Here is a 24,236-nt window from a genome sequence, read left to right on the forward strand (position 1 = left end):
CTTATCTGTATCCCTTTTATTTCCCTCTCTTATCTCATTCTCTGTCTTACCACTTAGGAATGCAGAGAGTGGGCAGCCTTGTCTTATTCCTGATTTTAATAGACTTACTCCAAGTTTTTCTTCATTTAGGATAATATTAGTCATGGGTTTGTCATCTGTAGTCGTTATTATGTTGAAGACTTTTGTCCATCTCTATCTCTCTGGGGCTTTTATCATAAAGAGATGTTGAATTCTTATCAAAGTCTATTTTCTACCTCTATTCTGATAACCATATATGAGTTGTTATATTTATAGATTTGCATTTATAGAATCATTCCAATACCCATGGAATAAAGGCAACTTGATCTTGGTGATGAACTTTTCGATGTGTTTCTATATTTGGTTTGTGTGGTGGTTTGACTATGCTTGACCTACAGGAAATGGCACTTTTAGGAGGTGTGGCATTGTTGAAGGAGGTGTGGCATTGTTAGAGGAAGTGGGTCACCTTGGAAGCAGGGCTTTGAGATCTCATATAGATGCTCAAGTCTGGCCAGTGTGACACAGTCTCTTCCTGGTGTAGGGTTTTTGGGATCCCCTGTCCACTCTGCCACAGGGCTCGGCCACTCGGGGAGGCAGAAGGAGGAAAGTTGGCGGTGCTCACCCCATGCCATCACTGGTGTCCGGCTGTAGGGAAATCCTGGGACACTGCTCCTCTCCGGGTGAGCTGCAGAAGAGCTGAGAACAGAGTGAGGGCCTCCTGCGGGCTGGATCTAGCCTGGGGCCGGTGGAGGAAAGGGGGGGACACTCCAGCTGGTCCCTCAGGGAGAGTCCTTGGCTTGACAGTGGCAGATGTCTTGGGCTTGGCTTAGTGGCTGGGAGCACAGAGAAGCCTTCTATAGGAGATTAGATGGCGGCTCTATAGGTGAAGGCCTTCTCCATGGATCCCCACAGTGGTTCCTGATGAAAAGATTCAGTCTGTGCAGCTCTATAGGTGAAGGCCTTCTCCATGGATCCCCACAGTGGTTCCTGATGAAAAGATTCAGTCTGTGGTTTTAAGGCATTTATTGTCATGGCAAAAAGTAGATGAGTAAAACCATACCCCACTTCTCAAGGTGGGCCTGAGATTAAACACTTGTTGCCAGGAGGAATGTCTAGGAACAAACTTATTGGCCAAGCCCTCCAGGCCTCTAGGTACCTAATTAAAATGGAGATCTATCTTGAGCCTACATGACCATAGGTCACATCTTCTACAGGTAGAGGGGCTTGGGGCGTTGCCTTTATGTGGTTGATGGCCACAAATCATTGGGGGCTGGCTGTGGCTAGTGACAGGGGCCAGGTACCTAGGAAAGCATCATACCTTCAGGGTTTCCGGGACTTTGAGACTTAGCTCAACCAGGGACCAGGCTACCTTTCACCGTCCCACATCCTGGCTGCCTTTACATCAAGATGTAGACACCTTGGCTCTCCCAGCACCAAGTCTGCTGCTCATAGCCAGGCTTTCCACCATGATGATAATAAACTGAACCTCTGAAACTATAAACCAGCTCCAATTAAATGCTTGCTTTTATACGAGTTGCCTTGATCATGGCATCTCTTCACAGCAGTAAAACCCTAATTGAGAAAAAGGAAGTTTATAAGGTTTTTTGTTTGTTTGGTTGGTTTGGGTTTGGGATTTGTTTTTGTTTTGAGACAGGGGTTCTCTGTATAACCCTGGCTGTTCTGGAACTCACTCTGTAGACCAGGCTGGCCTCGAACTCAGAAATCTGCCTGCCTCTGCCTCCCAAGTGCTGGGATTAAAGGCATGCGCCACCACTGCCTGGCAGAAGTTTATAAGTTTTACTTCTATTTCTATTTTATGGACAGGCTGGAGAAGCATGGTTTATGGTTCTTGTTTTAAGATCTCATAGATGTCTTCTGTGAATACCTGAGAAGGTTTTTATTGTTGTTGTTGGGAAAACTCTTACTATTGCTTTGATCTCCTTGCTGGGTCATGGTCTGTTGAAATGATTGATCTCATCTTGGTTTAACTTGGGTCAGTCAGAAGCAGTTAAAATTACAGTGTTACATTAGAGAATAATGAGAAGGAAAAAAAATCTATATATGATCAGGAGACATATACTTCACTCCCAAATATTTTGTATCCACTGTTGGCAGAACTTGAGTGTAGTGGGGCCTCCTGGCATGGAAGGATGTCTGTGTTTGGCTTCTACAGTAAGTCAATAAATGTCTCCATGGTAGAGGAATCTGTGATAAATACGTTTTCCCTTTCTATAAGTGACTCCAGTTTCCTACTCCTCCAAGCAGAGGCCTTGGCACCTAGAATGTGCTTGTCCTCTGCAGTCCCAGGAAACAGCCTCAGAGAGGACACAGGAAGTTTACAGGGGTAGGGGGGGTAGACTACTGTAAAGGGAGATGACAAAGCAGACGTTGGACTGCGAAAGTCACAAGGCCTCTGCTGCCCCCACAAGAACTCTGATTTGGGCATGAATCTCTGAGGTATTCCCTGGGTATTAAATTCTTGTTCTGACCAGTTAGTATATGTGGTTGCCCTGGGAAAGAGGCTTGTCTTTGGTCAATGGTGTTTTCTTTCAGAGCAAGTTCCTGAAAGGCTAATAGTCTAGTGTTGCCAGCAAGTGGAGAAAGAAGTCCTAAAGTGGGGTTCTATGTGGCACATTGCTAACACACCCTCAGCTCTGGTGGAGGTATTGGGAGAGGGGTGTTCACTGTTAGCTCTGTACCCAGCACCCACTCACTCTTCCTTAGTGTGCTGGTTTGAATGAGATTGTCCCCCATAGTCTCGTATGTTTAAATATGCATTCCCCCCCACCCCCCCACCCCCCCCCCCCCCGCTGATGGAACTGTTTGGGAAGGATTAAGAGGTGTGGCCTTATTGGAGGAGGTGTGTCTGGGGGCAGGCTTTGAGGTTTCAAAAGCCAGCGTTGATTTTATTGATTGACCTCTCTGCCTTCTGTTTGTAGTTCAATGTATGAGTCCTCAGCTGTTGTTATAGCCACTTGCTGCCTGCTACCTCTGCTCTGCCATCCTGGACTCGTATACCTCTAGAACCCTAAGCCCAAAATAAATCCATCCTTGTGCAAGTTACTTTGATCACAGCAATAGAAAAGTAATTAATGCACTTGGAATTCGGCAATGCGCCTTATAAAGTCCCTACTTTCTTAGAAGCAAAGAGGCCCTGTTCTGCCCACGTGACATCAGCAGGCATTGGCATCCTGATAGTATACTGGACCCATTTGAAATGATAGACAGCTTCATTTGCTTGAGCCAGGGTGATCAGGTTTGGGTTGCATGTAACCTGACAGTGACCCAAATTGTTCAGAGGGGTGTTATGAGGTATCCTGCTTAAGAACATGGTCCTAGCCAGCCAGCGGCACACACTTTTAATCCCAGCAGAGGCAGTAGTAGATCTCTGAGTTTGAAGCTAGCTTGGTCTACAGAGTGAGTTGCAAGATAGCAAGGGCTACACAGAGAAACCTTGTCTTGAAAAACAAAAACAAACAAACAAACAAAACAAGCAAAGAAAACATGTTCCTTTAACCCAATTCCACTTCAAACCAGCTAGCTCTGTGAATCATCCAGTCAAACTTTTCTATAAAATGTGAACGATATAATACATTTGTTTTAATGTGTAACTCCAGAGTCACTGGCTTGTTTTACTTTGCCTTAGGCTTTCTCAGTTGTTAGCGTTGAAAGGCTTGCCTGTGGAAGCGCCTCCATAAGTGGCAAACAAGGACAGTTGGTCATCTTAAAACACAAGCTAACCTACTTTTCTATAAGGCAGACCCAACCCTAAAGACCAAAAAGTTATTTGATGCTGCCCCCTAATGGCTGAATACACTATTGTGCACTACAAAGAAGTTACATTGTCTTCTTTAAACAAAAATAAGCCAGAATGGCTGAAATAGTCCCTAATCATTTAGATTTAAATTTGTTAACTGCTGAGACCCCATTGTTTAATTAATTTACGGCATCTGCTAGCACGGCCTCAGAAGCTATAGGGAAAGCCCCTTACCATGGCATCCTAGCCTCTTTCTGGGTACACCATGGCTAGAGCCGTTGTGTCAATCTAGGTTGGACTCAGGACAGACTATTTAGAAAAGCATTGCCCACTTTGGGAAGACTCCTGGAGCCCATGTAGGGAGGCAGAATTCTCAGTCTGACACATCAGAAGTCAGCCCCAAGAGTGCCCTTCTGCTGAGGGCACTGCAGTCCTGAGTTCTGCTCCTCTTGGTGACCCTTTCCTCACTAACACTCACCTGTCCCAGCTGTTAGCCAGGCCCCAGCAGCCAGGAGGGCCTGGCCATGCCTGTGTACTCAGCTGATTCCTGTGAACAGATTCTTGTTACTGAGCTAGCTCTTGGGTAGATATGAACACAGGACTCCAGTCGGAAGTCCTGAGCAATGGGGATCAGGGCTGGCATCCCAGTAGCCATTACTGAAGCCCAGACTTTAAGCTGTGTATTTGCAGTTACATTCTGTCTAACACACCAGGGCGACCCACCAGGCTGGGATGCTGAACCTGTTTCCAGGGATTCTGAAGATTCAGAGAGGCGTGTATCCCTACCTTTCCTGCAACAGTTCTTGGGTTCTGGAAAAGGGACTTACCTAAGTCTCCTCCAAGTCTAATTCTGCTGAACCTATGAAGACCTTCAATTAGGTGTTTAGTAGTTGTCTTGGTGGGCCATTCATTATTGCTAATTAGTATTACCACAGGCCGGTACTCAGGAGGCTGAGGCAGGAGGACCTTAAGATTAAGGTTGGATAGGAGGCAAGGGCCACCTGAGCAAGTTATTGAGACCCTCTCTTAAATGAGGAGGGCTGTAGATGTAGCTTAGTGGTAGAGTGCTGACCTAGCATGTATGAGGACCTGGGTTCAATTCCCGGCACCAAAACAAAGAAACAAACTCTAATTCTAATAGCATATAATTGAGTTCTTTAAAGCTTGACAAAGAATGTTCAGCCCAGCGTGGTAACGGCCACGCACAGTTCCAGCACAGGAAGAAAGGAGGGGGAAGGAGCAGAGAGAGCAGGTCCATGGGGTAGGGGTGTGTGTGTGTGTGTGTGTGTGTGTGTGTGTGTGTGTGTTTGTTCGTGCTCACGTGCGCACGGGATGGGACATGAAGTTGAAGTTGGGTAGGGAGGGAGGTAGAAATGGATCTGGATAAGTTGGAGGATGGGGTTGCATATGATAAAAATATTTTATATGAATTTCCCAAAGAATAAAAATGTTTTAAAAACAGCTAAACATGGTCTTTTCATGACACTCTTGAACCTGTACTGACACAAATGTATACATGGGCACACATATACTTACCACACATAAAAAGATAAACAAAATGTGTTTTAAAAAGAATTATCTATGTTCCATAAAGTTTAATTTTATGTTGTCTTTATATAAGATACACTCGTCTAATCTGTATTCTAGAAAGAGCTGTCTGTCTCTATCTGTACATCTCAAGATGGAAATATCTCCAAGCCATACTGCTGAAGTTAATGGGAAAAACTTCTAAGTTGGTGCTAAAGGAAGCAATTTAATAAAATGCATTCTTTTAAAACATTTCTAGCATCCAGGAGGAAGAGGCAGGCGAATTTCTGTGAGTTTGAGGCTAGCCTGGTCTACAGATTAAGTTCCAGGAACACAGAGAAACCCTGTCTCAAAAAACAAAATTTATTAATCAATTTTATTTTTGTGTTTCGCTAGTATGAATGTATGTGTAGCCTGTCTGTGTCTGGTGCCCACAGACGTCAGAAGATGTCAGGTCCCCCAAACCAGAGTTGTGAATGCCCACCACGTGACCATGTAGGTGCTTGGAATTGAACCCAAGTCCTCTGGAAGACCATCAAGTGCTTTTAACCATTGAGCCACCTCCTAGTCCCCTAAAAATAAGCCCTTAAAAAAATCAAGTTCTGGAACAATAGATCTAGGATGATCTTGTTCCTGTTTTTAAATTATCCATATTTGGGCATCCCCATAGAAAATTTCAGAGCAATGTTTGTCCAACAGTTCACAGAACTGCTTCCAGATGTGTCGTGACATATCTGATGTTGGTCCATTTCCCTATAAAATTCTTAGGATTTCTAAAATCACTTCTTTTGCATGTTACAATAAGCATCCTGATGCAGGTGGTCTCTAGATAGCTCCAGGATGAGGGCTGTCTGGTGAAAAGACCAAGGCATGATCAGAGGGTGGAACTTACAACCCCATCCCTCAACCTTCAGAGATGGGAAAGATGTCATAGTCATATTGATCACCAGTGGCCAAAGACATAATCAATTACGCCTATGCGATGAAATCTTCATAAAAACCTAAGGGACAGAGTTTGGAGAGCTGGGCAGTTAGATACAGGAAATTAATGGGCCGTGGCTCAGCAAGACAGTACTGGAAGCTCTGCACCCCTCCCCCACACCACAGGCATCTTTTCCTCTGCAGCATCCCTTATAATAAACTGGCATTTCCCTGAAGCTCTGTGATGGCTCAAGCAAATTAAGCCCAGGGGGTGGGGATGGGTAGACCTAAATTCATGGCCAGTTGGTCAGAGGCACAGGTAAAACCTGCCAACTGAAATGCAGTCATGTGTGACAGTTTTGGGCGCTCAACCTGAGGGATCTGACGTCGTAGGTACATGCATATCTCGGGACTGAACTGGAAGGCACCCAGCAGCAGAATCAGCCATTGCTCCCTCTGCATAGTGGAAAAGCCCATACACACCTGCTGTGCAAGGGTGTGGAGAGAGCACAGTAGGAGAAACCGAGGCTGAGGCCAAAACTGGGATTGTTTTTTCCCTGTGAGGCTGAGCTTCATTTTGGAAGTTGTTGCTTGGATTATTTTCTAGAGTGTATTCATTTTAATATAAAAACATGGAGCTAGCTACATCCATGCACACTTCCAGGCCGGTCATGAGTGATGCCGTTAGATCAATTCCGAGATTCCAAGGTCTGGGAGAATCCATGCATATGCTCGGCTTCGTATTTTGCACTAAAATTAATCTGCTGTGGAAGGAAGGCTTTCAGAACTCTGTCCTTGGCGCTGCCAGTGTCTCAGGAGGAAAAACCATCTTCTATAAACTTTGATGCTGGCTCTTACCCAAAATGCTTACTCTTACAGCAAGCGTCACGAGTCAGTGTTTTTTAAAATTCCCTCTTTTTTGCGTTTATTTTTAAATCTTTAAGTTGTGTTTAGCAGTTCTAAATCTGACAGCTTGTGAGTGGGAGAAAGAAACCTGAATAGGCTTTACGAGAGAGAGAGAGAGAGAGAGAGAGAGAGAGAGAGAGAGAGAGAGAGAGAAGAGAAGAGGAGAGGAGAGGAGAGGAGAGGAGGGGAGGGGAGGGGAGGGGGTAGGGAGGGAGAGATACACAGTCTTCTGCACTACATCAAGCAGTTAAAAGTGAAATTCTAAAACACTGCTTCTCTCTCGTAAAGAACCCGAGGGACGGACAGATACACACCGCAAGTTGTACTGTTAAGAATTCAAAAATTTTTTATTTCTAAAAACAAACCGTGTTCAAATGCAACACCAGACACAAAGGAAGAGAAAGGCTGGAATGCTCAAGCTGTAGGGTCCCACCTGCATGGGCCACGTCTTCCAAACAAGCTAGCACCATTACCCCAGGAGCCACAGAGTTCGTTGTAATTAGGCCTGATATATAAAACACTTTAGAAAGATTATCTAACTATGGAGTAACAAAGTTTTTTGTTTTGTTTTTTCTAGAAACCTCTTTAAAAATCAATTGGAATTTGGCATTTTAAATTGATGAAAACGCTTTAAAAATGGACCCAATTCCACAGCTTGTCATAGGAATGAATGAGTCATTGGTTATTTAGGGTTTTTTTTGGGGGGGGGGGCGGAGGTGGGAAGATAGTTTTGGGGGAGGGGGAGGTGGGAAGGGAATTGAATTGAGCTTCTGGCCTCCTTCCAACCACCAAGCAGGTGCAGTGAATCAAATATTTCTATAGGAATCCAAACACATCTAAAACTGGTCTCAGAAAATATTTTCCTAGACTATAAAAATACTAAATGGAATACAAAAATCCCAGCATATGCAGCCAATAGACTACAGCAGACAAATATTTAAAACACACTTGAAGCTGTTTTGTGCCACGACCCTCATGAGCGTCAAGTACTGTAATAATTTCCTACATGCTTTCTGACCCAGTGTTTTACTTCCCTGGGCTTATCATCACATCAGATACGGACCCAATAGTGTGCTTCTAGCAGACATTACCAAACGACCTGCTGAACAGCGGTCGTTGGTCGGCTCTCAAAGTGACAAAGTAGAGTGGTACAGACCGCTTTAAAGATTAGTCAGTGAACACAGCCCGTGAGCCCGAGCTGGCTGCCCCATTCTGTTTGGCCTGTGGAACACAGTTATGCATGCCCATTTATGTATTGTCACATCACCAGAGCACAGCTGAGAAGATATGACAGACATTCTCTGTGACCTTTAAGTCTACAAAGTCTAAGATACTGACCTACCTTCTGGTCCCTCCAGAAAAAGGCTGCCAAGTACACTCTGAACTCATCACTCTGGGAAAAATTCCACTCAACAAGGTCAAGGTAAATGTCCGAGATTAAGAAGATTTTGGCAGAGGTTCGCTGGTTCCATGGCAGGCCAAAAAATATTTAAGGTTGGCTTGGCAACTGTGAGTACTGAGCCTTATGCTGGCATTCTAAGCTGCACACGGCCGTGAAAACGTACCTTCTTTCCTCTGTGAACTGGCTAATTTGTACCAAGTAACATACTGTTATGTGCTTCCTGTTTGTCTCAACCCGGGAGCATGATCACCCCACCTAACCTGCATCCATTAGAACTCAATACCTTGACATCTTAGCAACAGACAGAACCAGCAATAAAACACTGCTCTGCTGAACACCTCTTAGGCCCCTTCCCCATGACATGCATCGTAATAGTTAGTACTACTGCCATCCAGGGCTACAAACATATCCCTTTTGACAAAGCGGACCAAGTTCTCAAGAGGACACATGGGCTTGGGAGAGCGCTTGTGGAAGTCGTGGCAGAAGGAGGTGTGGAAGGTGACGTCAGCCCCGTTATAAAGAATTCGGACAGAATGTTCGCTGGGCTTCTGGTGGTCTTGCCAGAGCTCAAAAACCAGCCTGGCGGCAAACCTCGGAAACCTGGCTTCCAAAAGACCCAAGGCACTGAGGATGGGAGACAGGGTGACGTCATGAGCGGAGTACAGGGTGAACAGCTCGTCCCTCCAGCCCGAGGCAGCACGCTGCATCCGGTTAACGGTCTGATTCAGGATGGGGTGGGCCCCGAGGAGCGAATACCCGAAGTACAGGAGCTTCTCGTGCCTCTCCCGCTCGTCCTCTATCTGGTGCGTCTTGATCACCTTGAAGTGCTCCATGCCAAGGCAGCCGCTTCTGCTGCAAGGGAAGCTGACGTTGTGGCAGAAGTGGCAGAGCATGGAGTCGATGGGGTTGGCCGCCCGGAGCTGCTTGGTGGGGATGTCCACAATCTTGGCCATCTCCCCGTAGGTCCTCTCTAGGTCGCTGTTCTTCACACGGAGCAGGTACTGGCGTCGCTGCTCCTTCTCCAGATACTGGTTTCTCAGCGGGCAGTAGCAGCTTCCAGAGCAGAACAGGGCACTTGGCTGGTGCCTGAAGTAAACCTTCTTCCAGTCAAACTCTGGGAGGAAGCCATAGAGCAGGGCCAGCCCGCTCTGCAGGGTACGGCTCTTCCCCGTGGTCTCTAGGTAAAGCTGGTCTGAGGACCAGTTGTTTGGCAGAAGTTTGTGTTTCCTCAGATAGATGTCCCTCAGCAGCTGGCCATTCAGCAGATGCTGCACGACTCCTGGAACACCAGAGGACACAGAGACTTTCTTACTGCAAGTTTAGCAAAAGGGCCACAAATGACCAGCGCCTGTCTCTGGAATGTTCCATACCAGTTGAAGTTAACGGGATGAGACCCGCGTTCCAACGTGGAAGTAGAAGTTGTGAGAACAGGCTTGTGTCAGATAGTGTAAGGATGGGGTGTGGAGGACAGCCTTTGTCACAAGCCTCTCCCCACCGGACTCCCCATTTCCCTAGGGCCAGCAGAGACTAGGAATCCCACATCTAGACTATAATTACCAAGTACCCAAGGACCAGTGTACTGTCCAGGGACACAGCATCCTCAGGCAGAGATGGTTACATGAAATCTGCCATGACTGCCATTTCCTGCTTTCTGCCCAGTCTACTTACAGTTGGGATGTTCCCTCCACGCCGCTGTCGGCATTATAATGCCTAACTGAAGGGCCCTGCTAACCTCTGGGGCACGCAGTCTGGCTCTGTAGGAGTTTTCCAAGCTCAGCCAACTAGTTCATTCTCTGCAATTCCAGATATCCAGACAGAGTGTTTTAAGAGCCATAAAGGAGACAGTATGTTTATCATGCCCCCTTTAAGTGAAAAAGAAGGGAAAGCAAGAATGCATGTTCACAGCCGCTTCGGAATGGAGGGCGCAGAAGCCAGATGGGTGGGAAGTGGGAGCAGGACTTTTACCTTCCCTTTAACGATGCCTGCGCTTTGCACACCAGCAGACAACAAGGAACAAACTCTTTACAGAAACGAGAGCTTTCTCCGTAAGCAGGAGAGGGCAACCCGAAAGAAGAAAGCAGGCTTGCCTCCAGCCTGCAGAGTGTGAGGGACCACCACCTCAGGAATGGGTGGGAATCCTCTGAAGATGTGAACTACTCACGGGCAGTGTGACCAATTATGTCATTATGTTCAGGTGTTCCAATGTTTGGAGAATTCTACCCCCAAGTGAGGTGGGCACCTTCACCTGCTGAGTTATCTTGTCTACCTCAGTCATATTCTTACGTGATGAAATGGAAGACAGAAGCGAGGGTTCACTAAGATACCTCGGCATGTGCACGGGACGAAAGCTTAGCATCAAGAGTCTGTTTCTTTAAAAACATTTGCCTGTATGTGTGTGTGTACACCAGTTGTGTGCCTGATGTCCAGGGAAGTCAGAAAAGGGTGTCAGATCCCCTGGAACTGGAGTTATGGACAGTTGTGAGCCTACTTGTGGGTGTTGGGAACCAAACTGGACCTGGATCCTCTGCATGAGCAGCCAGTGCTCTTACCCACCCAGCCATCTCCACAGCCCACCATCCATCTCTTAGTGGAACTGTGGTCTTTCTTCTTTTACTGTCTTTTGTAAGTTATACTCATGAACACAATGCCTCTGTAACAAGAAAGGCTATTTAATTTTCTTTTTCTGTATTCTGTGTGCACACAGAGATCAGAAGACAGCTTGCAGGAGCCGGTTCTTTCCTTCTGCCATGTAGGACCCAGGGATTAAACCTGAGTCACCAGGCTTGGCAGCAGACCCAGTTTACTCATCACAGCCATCTTGCCTATAAAGTTATTTTTAATTTTAAGAAAGCAGATGTTTAAATAGGTACCTTGGGGTCTCTGAGTTCCTTGAGGTCTCAGTCCATATGAGATACATCAGAAGACCAACCTCTCCCTTGAGCACTGATGTAGGGGTTTAAACACAACTGTGTTGTTAAATACCATTAAATGCTATTAAGACTGCTGGTTCTGAGCCAGGCGGTGGTGGCGAACGCCTTTAATCCCAGCACTTGGGAGGCAGAGGCAGGTGAATTTCTGAGTTCAAGGCCAGCCTGGTCTACAGAGTGAGCCAGGGCTAGACAGAGAAACCCTGTTTCGAAAAACCGAAAAAAAAAAAAAAAAAAAAAAAAAAAAAGACTGCTGGTTCTGTATTGAGCTTTTAAGTCTTTATTACTAAGTTAATTCTAGGCAGTCTTTGAATGCTCTCTGAGAATGACTAAAAACCAGGAGCAGGCTGTCTGACAGCCTCTCCTCTGCCTGGCAGCCTGAGCAGGGAACTGGCAGCCAAGAGCCCCTTTCCTACTGACTGGCCAGATGGCCTTCATGGCAGCCTGGTTGCTTTGGACACTTTGCAGTCGCCCTGAGTACACTTCCGCAGCTTTAGGAGACCACTACAAACGCAGCTGAGGACAGATAGTCTGCTGCAGCCTCAGAAAGCGACACTGTAAGTAAGACAAGCCTGGCGAGCCCTAGCCAACCCTGCAGCCATTTCTCTCAGGCCAGAGAGCTTTTCCTGGTGGCCCAGAGGCCTGTAACTGCTGCAATCAGTCCTTTACTTGTGGGGAAACAGTTATAATTAGTGAAAACAAGCTTGCCATAACCCCTGTGTCAGTTTGTATATGCTTGGCCCAGGGAGTGGCACTATTAAGAGAGGTGTGGCCTTGTTGGAGTAGGTGTGTCACTATGGGGATAGGCTTTAAATACCCTCAACCTAGCTGCCTGGAAGCCAATTTTCTCCTAGCTGCCTTCAAATGAAGATGTAGAACCCTCAGCTCCTCCTGCATCATGCATGCCTGGATGCTGCCATGCTCCCACCTTGATGATTCTAGAATGAACAAACCTCTGAACCTGTAAGCCAGCCCCAGTTAAATGTTCTTATAAGAGTTGCCTTGGTCATGGTGCCTGTTCACACCAGTAAAACCCTACGTAAGACACCCCATTTCCTGGCTGTTCAGCTTGCTTTTCTAGTCAGCCCTACTGCACTGCCCCCTCGTATTGCAAGGTCCGAAGAAAGGGCTCTGAACGGCCTTCCCTTGTCTACTCTGACTCTTTATCACTGCAGAGCAGTGGCCAAGGTGGCGGCACAGCCACTCAGGCAGTGGCAACTTCAAAGGAGACAGCAGCTGAAGAAACAGAGAGCAGATAAGAGAAGGTAGAAAGCCAAAGAAAGAGTTCCAGAGCCACAGGACACAAAGTGTGGGCCCAGGTTACTGGGAAGTGTAACACAGTCACTATGGGGCTGGGAGTCCTTGCACCCTAAGTGGGTTGTGAGTTTTAACACTAGAAGGCATCGTTCGCAGCTGCTTTGCACTGTCTGCTTGCTCTGTCTGCTGCTGCCACTCATTGTCACTAGAAGCCAAGGAGTACAGTGCCTGCCAAATGCTGGGATTGTTAGCATTAAACCCAGAGCAGTAAATTCTTAATTTTTAAAGCTTTGTCATTAAAAACCCGTATTTGGCATACCAGTCCCTGGGCCCTGGGTACTCAAGGCCCAGGACTACCAGCCCTGAAAGAGCTCTGTCTGGGTACAGCCAGGCCCACACAGCTAACTGGTAACACAGGCACCCTGCATCCTGGAGGACTTTACCTATCTGTCTCTCCTAATGGATACAAGCAGAGGGGTATGTGGGAGGGACAGTGACCAGCCAGCCATCGTACATACCTGTCTGAGTGAGTTCTCCCATCTCACACAGAGGATGGTTAGGATAGAGAGGCAGGGAATTTAAGGGGCTTTCAAAAGAGGCTCCGGATCCTTTCAACATGTGACTAACGAAAGCTTCTAGTTTAGGGTGATACGGCTTCCTAAAGGGACAACAGAAACAGTAGTTAGAACGCTCCAAACCAGTCACACATCAGCACATACAGCCTGTGTGTGTCACGGCCTCCACTGCCTCAAAAACAGGTTCCGGGGCTCAGTAATTTTAAAGTTCCAGTTTCAGGGCCAGACAGATGGCTCAGTAGTTCAGAGTATTGGCAGCTCTACCAGAGGATCTGAGTTTGATTGCCAGCACCCTATGGTAGCTCACAATCATCTGTGACTCTAGCCTCAGGAGATCCAGTGCCCTCTTGTGGTCTTCGTGGTGTATTGACATACATGCAGGTAGAAAACCCATAAGCATAAAAATAAAGGAAAAGACATTTTAACGGTTACAATTTCATTCTGACGTGACCACAGATACCTATACACACAGTGGATGTCATCCCAAGTCCCCAACCTCAGATAACTACAATTCACGGGCATCTGGCTTTGCCCTCCACCAGAATATCCCACATCCTGTGCCTCCGGGTCCTGTGGTAGGCAGGAAGCTGCTCTGATTTCTTCCTTTCCTACCCTGCTGCTTGTCACCTGCAAGGCTTGCCGATTCTCCCACCTATCGTTTCTTCATCTCCTCTCCTCACCCTCACAGCCACGCCCGGGGGTCTGACTTTAGACAGCTCGCCTGGATGGCTGTGGGGCCCTTACTGGCCTTCCTCAGCTTAACCCTGCCCTGCTCACCTGCGCCACATTAGCCACGCCCCCTCTCACATATTCACATCGCCACCTGGAGAGGGGCGGGCACACAGCACATTTTATTCTGCGTGAGGCTGAGCACATAAATGTTTATAAACCAGGAAATAAAATGTCCAGACCCGCCCGCTTCCTTCTGACATGTGTTCTGGCCACACAGAGCTGGACATCTTTCTCCCAGCGTATAACCCGCTCCGTTCCTCCCCATCTCTCCCAGCGTATAACCCGCTCCGTTCCTTCCCATCTCCGTCCTGTCTTATATATCCTCATGGAAGACTTGTCTCACTACCGTTTCTGACCTTAAACTCCCTTTGGAAAACCATTAACTAAATGAGATAACCAATGCCCCAAACCTCCCTAGTCCTGTATAGGCTGCTGTGCATTTTGCAAATAAAATATCCCACTTTCTGGTAGGCAGTAACAAGTGCCTAGAAAAGCCATGAGATGTGACACACAGAGCACCCATCACTAATAGACGATTTCCCTAGATGACAATGATCTATGAGTAATACACTTTTCTCTGTGTAACTAAGTGACCTGTGAATACATGCGCCTTTTCTCTGAACAGCAGAAAGGCCCGTGTGTGTGTGTGTGTGTGTGTGTGTGTGTGTGTGTGTGTGTGTGTGTGCAGTTTCCAGCTGAACAGAAGTGGACAGAGAGAGCCATTGGCAAGAAAACCTCGTGCAAATTGGCATGAGAGAAGCAGATAAATTGTTCTAATGGCAAACCCCTGCTGTCTGACAGACTAATTAACTTTGGAAATACTTTAAAAACTGATGCCAAAACGGATTTACATCTCTCACAAGCAGAAAGCTGAAAAAAATTCATGTTAAAAAATGTTTTAAAATTAGAGTTTGCTAATCTCGGCATGCAAGAGAGTCTAATAAAGCCCCCAGGATGGCTGCCGGGAACTGTGTCTCTCGGAAAAAAAAACAGAGCACATTTTATTCTGCCTGAGGCTGAGCACATAAATGTTTATAAACCAGGAAATAAAATGTCCAGACCAACAACATGGCTGTCAACGTGAATTCACATCAACACTGGCTATCCATCCAAACAACTCAAATCTTCTGTTCTGGGGGCATTATTTCAGTTGGAGACTTCTGAGGCTCTGAAAATGCTTGGCTGCCAATTTTAGAAATGGAATTTCACTACTGCATGTGTTTTGCTGAGATGGTCCAGGTTCTCCGGGCATCTGACTGTTTAACGATGCTGCACTATCTAATGATATTCATTACAACTCTCTTTCCCTTCTTCTGTTTTGCAGCACTAAGATGGAAACCCAAGCCTTAAATACGTTGAGCCTGTCTCACATGCTCTTCCACCAAGTCACACCACCTCCCTTCATTACAACTGTTTTTCAGGGGACACAAATATGAAGATTCACAGAAGAAAAACATTTACAGGACAGATAACTACTGGCTGTATCCTTTTCATAGTAGGAAGACTAGACTAGGTAGCTGAGTCCTCGGGGCCTGACCTGGTTCCCACTGCTCCGGTCTCATCCCTACCTCCATCCCCTGGAGCCCAGAGCATATCTGGTAGATACTCCAAAACCATGTGGGAATGAGTTCAACTGTGACAGGTCTCATTCCTAGATGTACTGTGAAAATATCACCTCTGCATCTTCCTTAGCCCAGAATAGTGACTATTATGGCACCATAGCAGTTATTATAATACCTTGATTTCAATGGGAATATGGAAAACAAAGGCTGTAGGTGATGTGAGGGTATAGTTGTGTGCCAGATTCTGTTATTTCTACTTGGCAACGTGGTTAGCACCCACTGCTGAAGTACACATACCACTCCAAGGTTTTGGGACCTCCCTGCCCTGTCCTTTTCTGCCAGCTGTGTGGACAAAGGCGCACCCCCGGCCAGCTGTGGAGACATTGCTGGAGAGCGGTGAAGGCCAACAACCTGGAAGAACCCTCACCCTGAACAGCTAGATGGGCTGAGTGGTAGAAATCTACCCTTACACAGGAAGAGGTGAACTTCCTTGTTTAGGGCAGTGCCTTTGAGTCTCTCTCATACAAAGCCTAACTGTCCCTGACTCCTGAGGATGTATTTCTCCTCAGCAAAACTCATGACTAGGGCCTCCTTGGGAATCTGCTGTCGTGTTGACAACTGAGACAATACAAAACATTACTGCAAGTTGTTTGCTTGGGAGTTCTTATACATATTTTTATATGCCCTGTTTCAATGTACTTATCCTTCAGTGCTCAAGGCAGAATCCCATGGCCAATCACATTTAAGAGAAAACAGACCATTTGAGCTGTGATCTGGCTTCTGCAGAGCTGGCTACCTGGAGCTGGGACGGCGGCGCTATTACCAGAAAGTGTAATCTTAAAAGCTCACCTGGCTGGAAACCAGAAGGAATTTATACTACATCTAAAAATCTTAAACCAACTAAAGAATAGATTGTTTCCAATTTCAACAAAACACGCTTACAAAAAGACAACCCCAGGGTACTTTTCTGGGCCTTTTTGTGAAACTTGATATGGCCAACTGTCCCCTTTCCTCATTCTGCCTGAGACCATTTTAGCCATATCTGCTGCCCACATACTAACAATGCTCAAACCAGCATGCCAATGTCCCTAAGCCCTAACTGCACAGCCCTCTGCCTGGCAGACACTCTTCCTTGAGTGTCTGGAGATAGCTCACAGGCCACGCTGGAGCTGAAGCCAGAGCTCCTCTCCAGTGCTCTTAACTCCCAAAAGGACATCACCATTAGTAATGTGGCCCTGCCTCTGCTTTTTCACTCCACCCAACCGGTCATGCAGCCCACCCATCCCACCTGCCCTTCTCCAAGGTTACCCCCTCCATGACAATGGTGACATTCTCAGGGTTCAGCCTCAGTCAATTTCTCATTTAACAACAAACATTTGTCCTGGGTACTTGGGTGGTAACAGCAACAGACCCAAGTAAGAAAAACCTCTGACTCAGGGAGGGAACATACATTCTCGCCTGGGGAAACACACCACACAAGAAACCCTGTAATTGTACATGTATATGAGAGGGGTGTGGGGGGAAGACAGGCAGAGACAGAGACAAAGACAGAGAAAGACAGACAAAGAGACAGACAGGGACACAGAGAGAGAAACAGAGAGACAGAGATGCAGACAGATAGACACACAGAGAAAGACAGGGAGAGACAGACAGAGAATGAATAACAAATGCTATGGCCAGAGAAGGCAGGAGAGGAGAGCAGAGTGGGGGAGGGGCACCCAGTCATTTTAAGCGAAGTGTTCTAAGTAGATCTTACAGTGATGACGATTGAGCCAGGAGACAGGAAGAAGCCCTAATGCTGCCTGTGTATCTCCTGGAGAGAGGACACAGTCCGGGGCAGCGGTGTGCTCACATGTGGAAAGTACACTGGAAGCAGTACACACAAGGGTAAGGAGGGTGGCTGATGAGGCTGAAGGCAGAGGCCGAGGGAGGCAGCTTTCAGGATATGGGCTCTGCACTTCTACATGATTCTACATATAACAGCATGACTATCACACCAGCTTGTTCTCATACACCCTGTGGCTGCCAGAAGTTTCTACCTTCTCACCCCTCCTCCATTATGCCGGAACCCAGGCTCCCCAGTAGGGTTGCAGTCCGAAGGACCCATTTTAGTGCTACACTCCTGCCACTGAGGTGAGATAAAAAGCCCCCAAGTTGCCAAGTGACCTGGATGGGTCTGACTGCTAATGAGCAGTTTCTCACTGGCTGCTACCTGACTCCTGCACAACCTTTGGTCTCTTTCTCAGAGTGGCTTCACTCCTTATCCCCTCTCTACCTGTGATGGTTTGAATGAAAATGCTCCCCATACATACCCCATAGGGAGTGGCGCAATTGGGAGGTGTGGCCTTGCTGGAGTAGGTGTGGCTTGCTGGAGGAAGTGTGTCACTGGCAGGTAGACTTTTAAGATTTTATAAGTTCAAGCCAGGCCTAGTGACTTGCTCTTTCTTCCTGTTGCCTGGGGGGTATCATATGTAGAACTCTTGGCTCCTTCTCCAGCACCATGTCTGCCTACATGCTGCCATGCTTCCTGCCATGATGACAATGGACCAAACCTCTGACGGGTAAGCCAGGCCTAATTAAATGTTTTCCTTATTTAGAGTTGCTGTGGGTCATGGCAATAAGACCCTAACTAAGACAGTCTCATAAGCTGAGTTGTGGGTCACTGGCTCAGGCCCCAAGTGCACTACCAAGCCTCTTCCACTCCAGTTTTTCTTCTCTTCTTTCTCTGCTAAAGCAGACACCTGTGCTGGCTTCCACTTGTGTGACTCACGACCCAGCATCAGCATGAGAGAGACCTGGCTCTTCAGACGTAAGTGGCTCCCGAGGGCAGAATGGCCCATCTGGGGTGATGTTTTAGATGCCGCTTACCCTGGTACCTTTCCAGGCAGACTGGTCCCAGTGTAATGCATGTCCAGCTCTGCAAGCTGCAGGCCTGCTGCATTTTCTGGTCCTTCCATCTAGAATGTTCTCTCCCCAGGTCTTCATAGGACTTCTCCTCCACTACACTTATGTAACTGGTGTGCTACCATGTAGTCTGGCCCAGGAAAGGGGCATAACTCTAGATTTGTTATGTAAATGTTTGAAAGGACCATTTTTCTTCTTCCTGGATGTAGAAAAGCATGCTCATCTTTATGAATGTAAAAGGGGCATTTAAAAACATTTAAAAACACAGCGGCACTCTCTTCCTCGGGGAGATGGCTCGGCGGTTTAAGAACACTGACTGCTCTTCCAGAGGTCCTGAGTTCAATTCCCTGCAATCACATGGTGGCTCACAACCATCTGTAATGGATCTGATGCCCTCTTCTGGTGTGTCTGAATTGAGCGACAGTGTACTCACATACATAAATAAATAATTTTAAAAAGCACGGCACTCACATGGTTAATACCTCCAATACTGACTAACTGTAATACTAGGAGGGTGAAACAGAACCTTTCCTAACACAGCACATAGCAATTGTGGAGACCTATCTTCCTCTACAAAGGCAATGGGTCCAGCACTGTGTGTAGGCACTCTAAGGCAACAGACATATATGGACACACCTAGCTCTCACCAGCGAATCAGACATACTCAACTATAGACCAAAGTAATGGGTGCCTTCCAGGCCTTACTGCCTAGCAGGAAACCACAAAATTACTAATTTATGAGCCAAAAACCAGCATCTGAGAAGGCAGCAGGCACTGCTGGGGTAGGGGCCCTGAGCAGGTCTACACACTGCATGCCTGCTCACCCCTTCCCTAAGTACATGTTTGCAGTGGTAAGCCAAGCCTCACTGTGTTTAAGGATGGACTTAATTAAACAATGTTAAGTAGTGACTCCTTTCATCTGAGTGTGTGGGGTGGGGGTGCTGGAAGCCAGAGATAGCCTGAGCCTCTGCATCTGCCCTGCTCTTTTCTGTGCAAGCAGCACCCACGATAAGGTTTAATTTCTAAGGCTTGGTGAGAGATTATAACGACTGATGATAAGATACAGCAGGTTCCACAACACACGGCAACCATGTGAATGGAGTTTTCCACTGGTTGTGGCTAGACCGCTGTACCAGAGCAACCAAAATGGAGGAAAGCATGTGCACTGTGTCCTTTCCACAAAGGACTCAGGGCAGCTCCTGTGAACGCAAAATGGACAGGAGGAGGAGCAGCAGCAGAGTTCCCAAGGCCTGAGCGGGCTCCAGCAATAACCCGCCTCAGGGAAAGAGCCTAGGCAATGTCTGAGTTAGGGTCTCCATTGCTGTGAACAGACACCATGGCCAAGGCAACTCTTAGAAGGACAACATTTAATTGGGGCTGGCTCACAGGTTCTAAGGTTCAGTAGGTTATCATGGTAGGAAACATGGCAATGTTCAGGTAGGCATGGTGCTGTGATCTTGTTCTGAAGGCAAACAGAAGACTGGCTTCCAGGCAGCTAGGAGGAGGGTTTCAAAGCTCACCCCCACAGTGACACACTTCCTCCAACAAGGCCACACCTCCTAATGGTGCTACTCCCTGGGCTAACCATATTCAAATCACCACAGGCAAGGTGGCCTCTAGGCTGCTGTGGGCAATGTCACATCACCGTGGATGAAGCTTCTGTGTGAACCAGGGCACATACTTACCTGTTCCCTCCTTTAGTTGGACACATAAAGTTGACATAAGGAAGGCAGGGCATCCCTTGTTCCAGGATGGAGTATGTTGCCTCTGAGAGGGGAAGGGATCTGCCCTGTGTCAAACAGGTTGTAAAGGCTTCAGGGATACAATGGCCAAGGCTCAACTCTGTCAGCAGGAGCATGGTGACAGGAAGTGTATCCTGTGATCCCCACGGAGGTTATAAATTCATTCTGCAGCTATCAAGTCCAAAAGCTGTCATTGGATGGGCTCTGGGTTGGGCTTGGTGATTTGGGAGTAGTCAGGCCTGGGGATGGCAGAGGCGAGTCCCCTTGGCAAGTTAAGCTGCAGGGCGCCCGGGGGCCCAGGCTAATAGGCCCGTTCTCCGTGAACAGCCACAGTAACCCCATAGTGACTGCTCGGGGTCTGAGCTGCACCAGTTGGACTCTCCTGGTGGAACTGCAACTCCATGCAAGAGGAAGGGGACTACAGCTAAGTGAAGCATGTGACAGTCCACAAAGCCCCGCGGCCATGCTGCCTAGCTCAGAAGCCCAGTGGCCCACATGTCCTCAGGCTGCTCACTGGAAGGCCAGTAGGTAAGAGCAGAGCAGTACTGGCTGTAAACACAACACCCGGTTGTCCCCGGTGGACATGGACAACAATGGCTCCTCTGAGCTGCCCCTTCCCTGCTCCCCACCCACAGGGTTAAAGTGTAGTGTAACCAGCAGCCTCCATCCTTGCCCCGGCTCTACACCAGCTAGGGTGGCTTTTACACTAGACTTCCCTCGCCTGTTCTGACACCCTTCCTGTATATCCTGGCACCTCTACAGTGAGAGGTGGGTACTGTCAGTTCCCTAGACAGCCACAGAGCCACCCCAGTGTTCCACATACGGGATGAGGGGCTGCTACCCGGAAGAAGGAACTTCTAAGGGGGTCTTGAAGATACTGTGGAAGTGGGGGTGAGCAGGGAGGACAGCAGGAGGGAGACACAGCTGGCACAAAGCCATGAAGGAGAAGGTGCTGTGAGAAGTGGGGTGGTGGAGAGCAGACAGAATCACAGGGCAAAGTCTGAATGCCAGGCTGGAGAAAGTTCAGTCGCGACGAGGAGAGCCAGGGTGCTCACAGTCCCCTAACAGGAGACACCAGGGTACACACCTTGTTAATTCAATGCAGCAAGGAAAACATGGATCCCCAGGCTGACAGCCATGTCTTTCTACTTAAAATGCTTCACTGACTCCCCAAACCCTAGGGGGTCTGGGATATCAATCAAGAGTTATCTGAAACCTCCAGCTTTGTGTGCTCAGAGAGCAGCCCTGGCTGCAGGCAAGCAATCCATGGTGCCACGACTAGGCTGGTCCTGTGTAGGCAGGCTGGCACCTCAGGAGCACTCCATCAAAATAACAACCTCCCCCCTGCCCCCCCCCCCCCATTCCCTAAGTCTCATTCAGTAAGCTCCACACAGGATGGATGCTATGTGCCCCCAGACACACTGGCTACGGCCAAGGCATCATTTATTGCTAACTGCTTCTAATTTCTATGCATGCAATTTCCATTCTCTGTTCAATTATTTTTCATCCTAAGGGCTTTCAACTAAGAGAGTGCTGCCTATAATGTGTGAAAAATTAAATGGCTGAACACTATCTTACGCTCACAGACCTTGGCAGCTGCGAGCACTCGTGTGCCTCATCCGCCCTCACCCCCAACCCTGCCTGGTGAGCTTTGATTTGCACTTCAAGGTGGGGGGCTGAGCTCAGTGAGACCAAGGGACCCATGTGCCTGGTGCCTCCAGGGAACACCTCTGCCCAGTGCTCACTCCATCTCTTCTTTCTTACACAGAACATCAGAATGAGGGGCTAGGTCTCAGATTGAACCGGGCTTGGGCCTCAGTGTATTTTCTGAGTTGCCTGAAACTGATGCCCTCTCTGTTCTGGGCCCATCTTTGGCTTTCTTCTCCCAATTCAGAGATTCTCTCCTGGAGAGAGACAGGAGACTCGCAGGAGTCAGGAAGCCAAATGAAATTGAAAAGACATACAAAATTTAAGACTCGGAAGCTCAGAAAGTTACAAGACACACAAGTCCCTGTTCGAGATTTTAACAGCAGGAAATAACTAACCACTAAGGGGAGAGAAGAAAGTGCCTGCAAACTGTACAGGAAGCTACAGGGGTGAAGCCTTCTGAGTGATCACCCATGCTGGGGTGGGCTTTCCAGTGAGGCAATAGCCTCTGAGTCACCCATGTTCCTCTAGGTAACCCCAATAAAGTCTCTGGCTTACAAAGCTGGGTTTGGGTGGAGTCATTTTTCTGATCTGTCATCAGTGTCCCATCTGGGTTGAATAGATGTCTGTGTCTCCCAAGGGAGTCACACAACAGCATGCAATGCAAGATGGTGAAACACTCTGAACAGTCCATGCCCACCAAAGCACAGCTCGCACCTCCCTCCCATAATGCTCTGCTGCACAGCACACAGCAGAATGCATGAAGATGACTCATAAAAAAGTGCAATTTACCTGCTTGCCACTAGGGTGCAGTCGATTTCCGGCCGCTTTGTTTTGGGAATGGCATACAGTGGGTACCTGTCCCCGTGGCGAATGAACACGTGAACCGAGACCAGTTTATAATGATGGGGGGCATGACCTGTGAGAGAGACACATCTTCCAGTCACCACAAGATAAGCAAGTGTTTTAGCAAGGGTGGCACAAGCCCAGGCTGGGGGACTGAAGAGGTAGAACCCAGGGCAACCCAGAAATGGCAGAGTTGCTACTCAGGGCCTTGAACTGTATGGAAGGCTGCTGTGCTGGGTGGAGCCCCACAAGGTGGGACAGAGGTTCATGGGAGGGACTGACATGTCCCAGAGCCCCCAAAGCCATCAGCCTGAAGGCCAGTGAGACGTACATGTGGTGCCTAATGTCTCACATGCAGAGACGGGGGAGGCTCATACAAACCCTAGCAACAGACATCTGCTTTACGTCCTTCAGGAAGCACAGCAGGACACTAACGCATGCACCCCACACCCCCTATGATGCACTTTGAGGAAAGTGAAACCTGATGGGGGATAATATTTCCACATTCCTTTATAGCAAGACTGTAGGCCCCATGGACATGCTAAGCATATAGTGGATTTGCCCTGAGAAGCCAAACAGGGATGGGTCAGCCTCAAGCCCCTGTCTGCCTTACCCACATCTCACCAGAGACCAGCTACCTCCACTACTCGGTACAGTGTGCTAAGACCCAGGAGCCCATCCCAAGGCACAGGGCAAGGCTTGCTGCAGGATCTGAGGCCAGGCTGGCCAGCTTCTTATCACTGTTTGATGCTGCTTAGAGAACTTAGTCCCCGGATGTCTACTTGGGTCCTAAGGCCCAGGCTACCCAGACAGCGACAGGTCATACACCTGTCTACCTTCCATGCTGCGCTCGGCTACACTCGGAATGTTGCAGTACAGGAGAGCTTCATAAACAGGGTCTACGGTGGGGGGCTCCGTCACTGGGTCAGGCATGACCCTCTTCCGACTCTTGCTGCTTCCTCCATTCTTTGTGGTGGACACTGGGATCAGGTGGACTGCAAAGAAAGCAGAGAGGGTAAGACGATGCTAGATCAGCTGCCGTGGCCGAGGCTGAATGCCACAGGGGTGTTCTCTCCTTCAGTTAGGGTGGATTTTAGCGGAACAAGAAGTCAGCCTGGGTCTTCCTGAGTAACAGACCTCCCTCAGCGTGAGTAAGGAGCACTTACTCCTCATTCTTGAGTTACCGGAAGTAACTGTGCATGAGGACACAGCCCCTCTTCTCAATAAGCTTTTAGCTCCCATAACTCCATGGGGGTGGGGGCATTGTCCACTGGCGCCTGTTAAGTGCTAAATGGAGTGTGTCACACCTCAATTAATACCATCCAACCACACTTCGTGGTCCCTAGAGCCCTATATCAGGAATCTGCTCACTAGTCCTCATGAGGACTGATGTAGACTAGTGATTAGTTTCTGTTCTAATCGCTTCACAGAAGAGAGCCTGAGAAGGTCCACATGAGCAGTGAATGGACCCCTAACTGTTTCCTCCCCAGTCACCTGTGGTGTCGAGTGTCAC

General features: G+C 48.0%; 1 protein-coding gene across 3 annotated transcripts in view; it reads right to left on the reverse strand.

Annotated features, from left to right (window-relative positions):
- Positions 1 to 7,449: 7,449 nt before the first annotated feature.
- Positions 7,450 to 24,236, reverse strand: part of Pxylp1 (2-phosphoxylose phosphatase 1) — a 65,258-nt gene continuing 48,471 nt past the window's right edge. For all 3 annotated transcript variants that reach the window (XM_034484434.2, XM_034484435.2, XM_034484436.2), the window contains 4 exons: positions 23,560 to 23,718; positions 22,670 to 22,796; positions 13,234 to 13,373; positions 7,450 to 9,810 (listed from right to left, as the gene is read on the reverse strand). In XM_034484434.2, the coding sequence (XP_034340325.1) occupies positions 8,873 to 9,810; positions 13,234 to 13,373; positions 22,670 to 22,796; positions 23,560 to 23,718 (1,364 nt within the window). In that variant the 3' untranslated portion in view covers positions 7,450 to 8,872. The remainder of the gene's footprint in view (positions 9,811 to 13,233; positions 13,374 to 22,669; positions 22,797 to 23,559; positions 23,719 to 24,236) is intronic.

Source organism: Arvicanthis niloticus, chromosome 21, assembly GCF_011762505.2.
Source record: "Arvicanthis niloticus isolate mArvNil1 chromosome 21, mArvNil1.pat.X, whole genome shotgun sequence".
Classification (NCBI taxonomy): Eukaryota; Metazoa; Chordata; class Mammalia; order Rodentia; family Muridae; genus Arvicanthis; species Arvicanthis niloticus.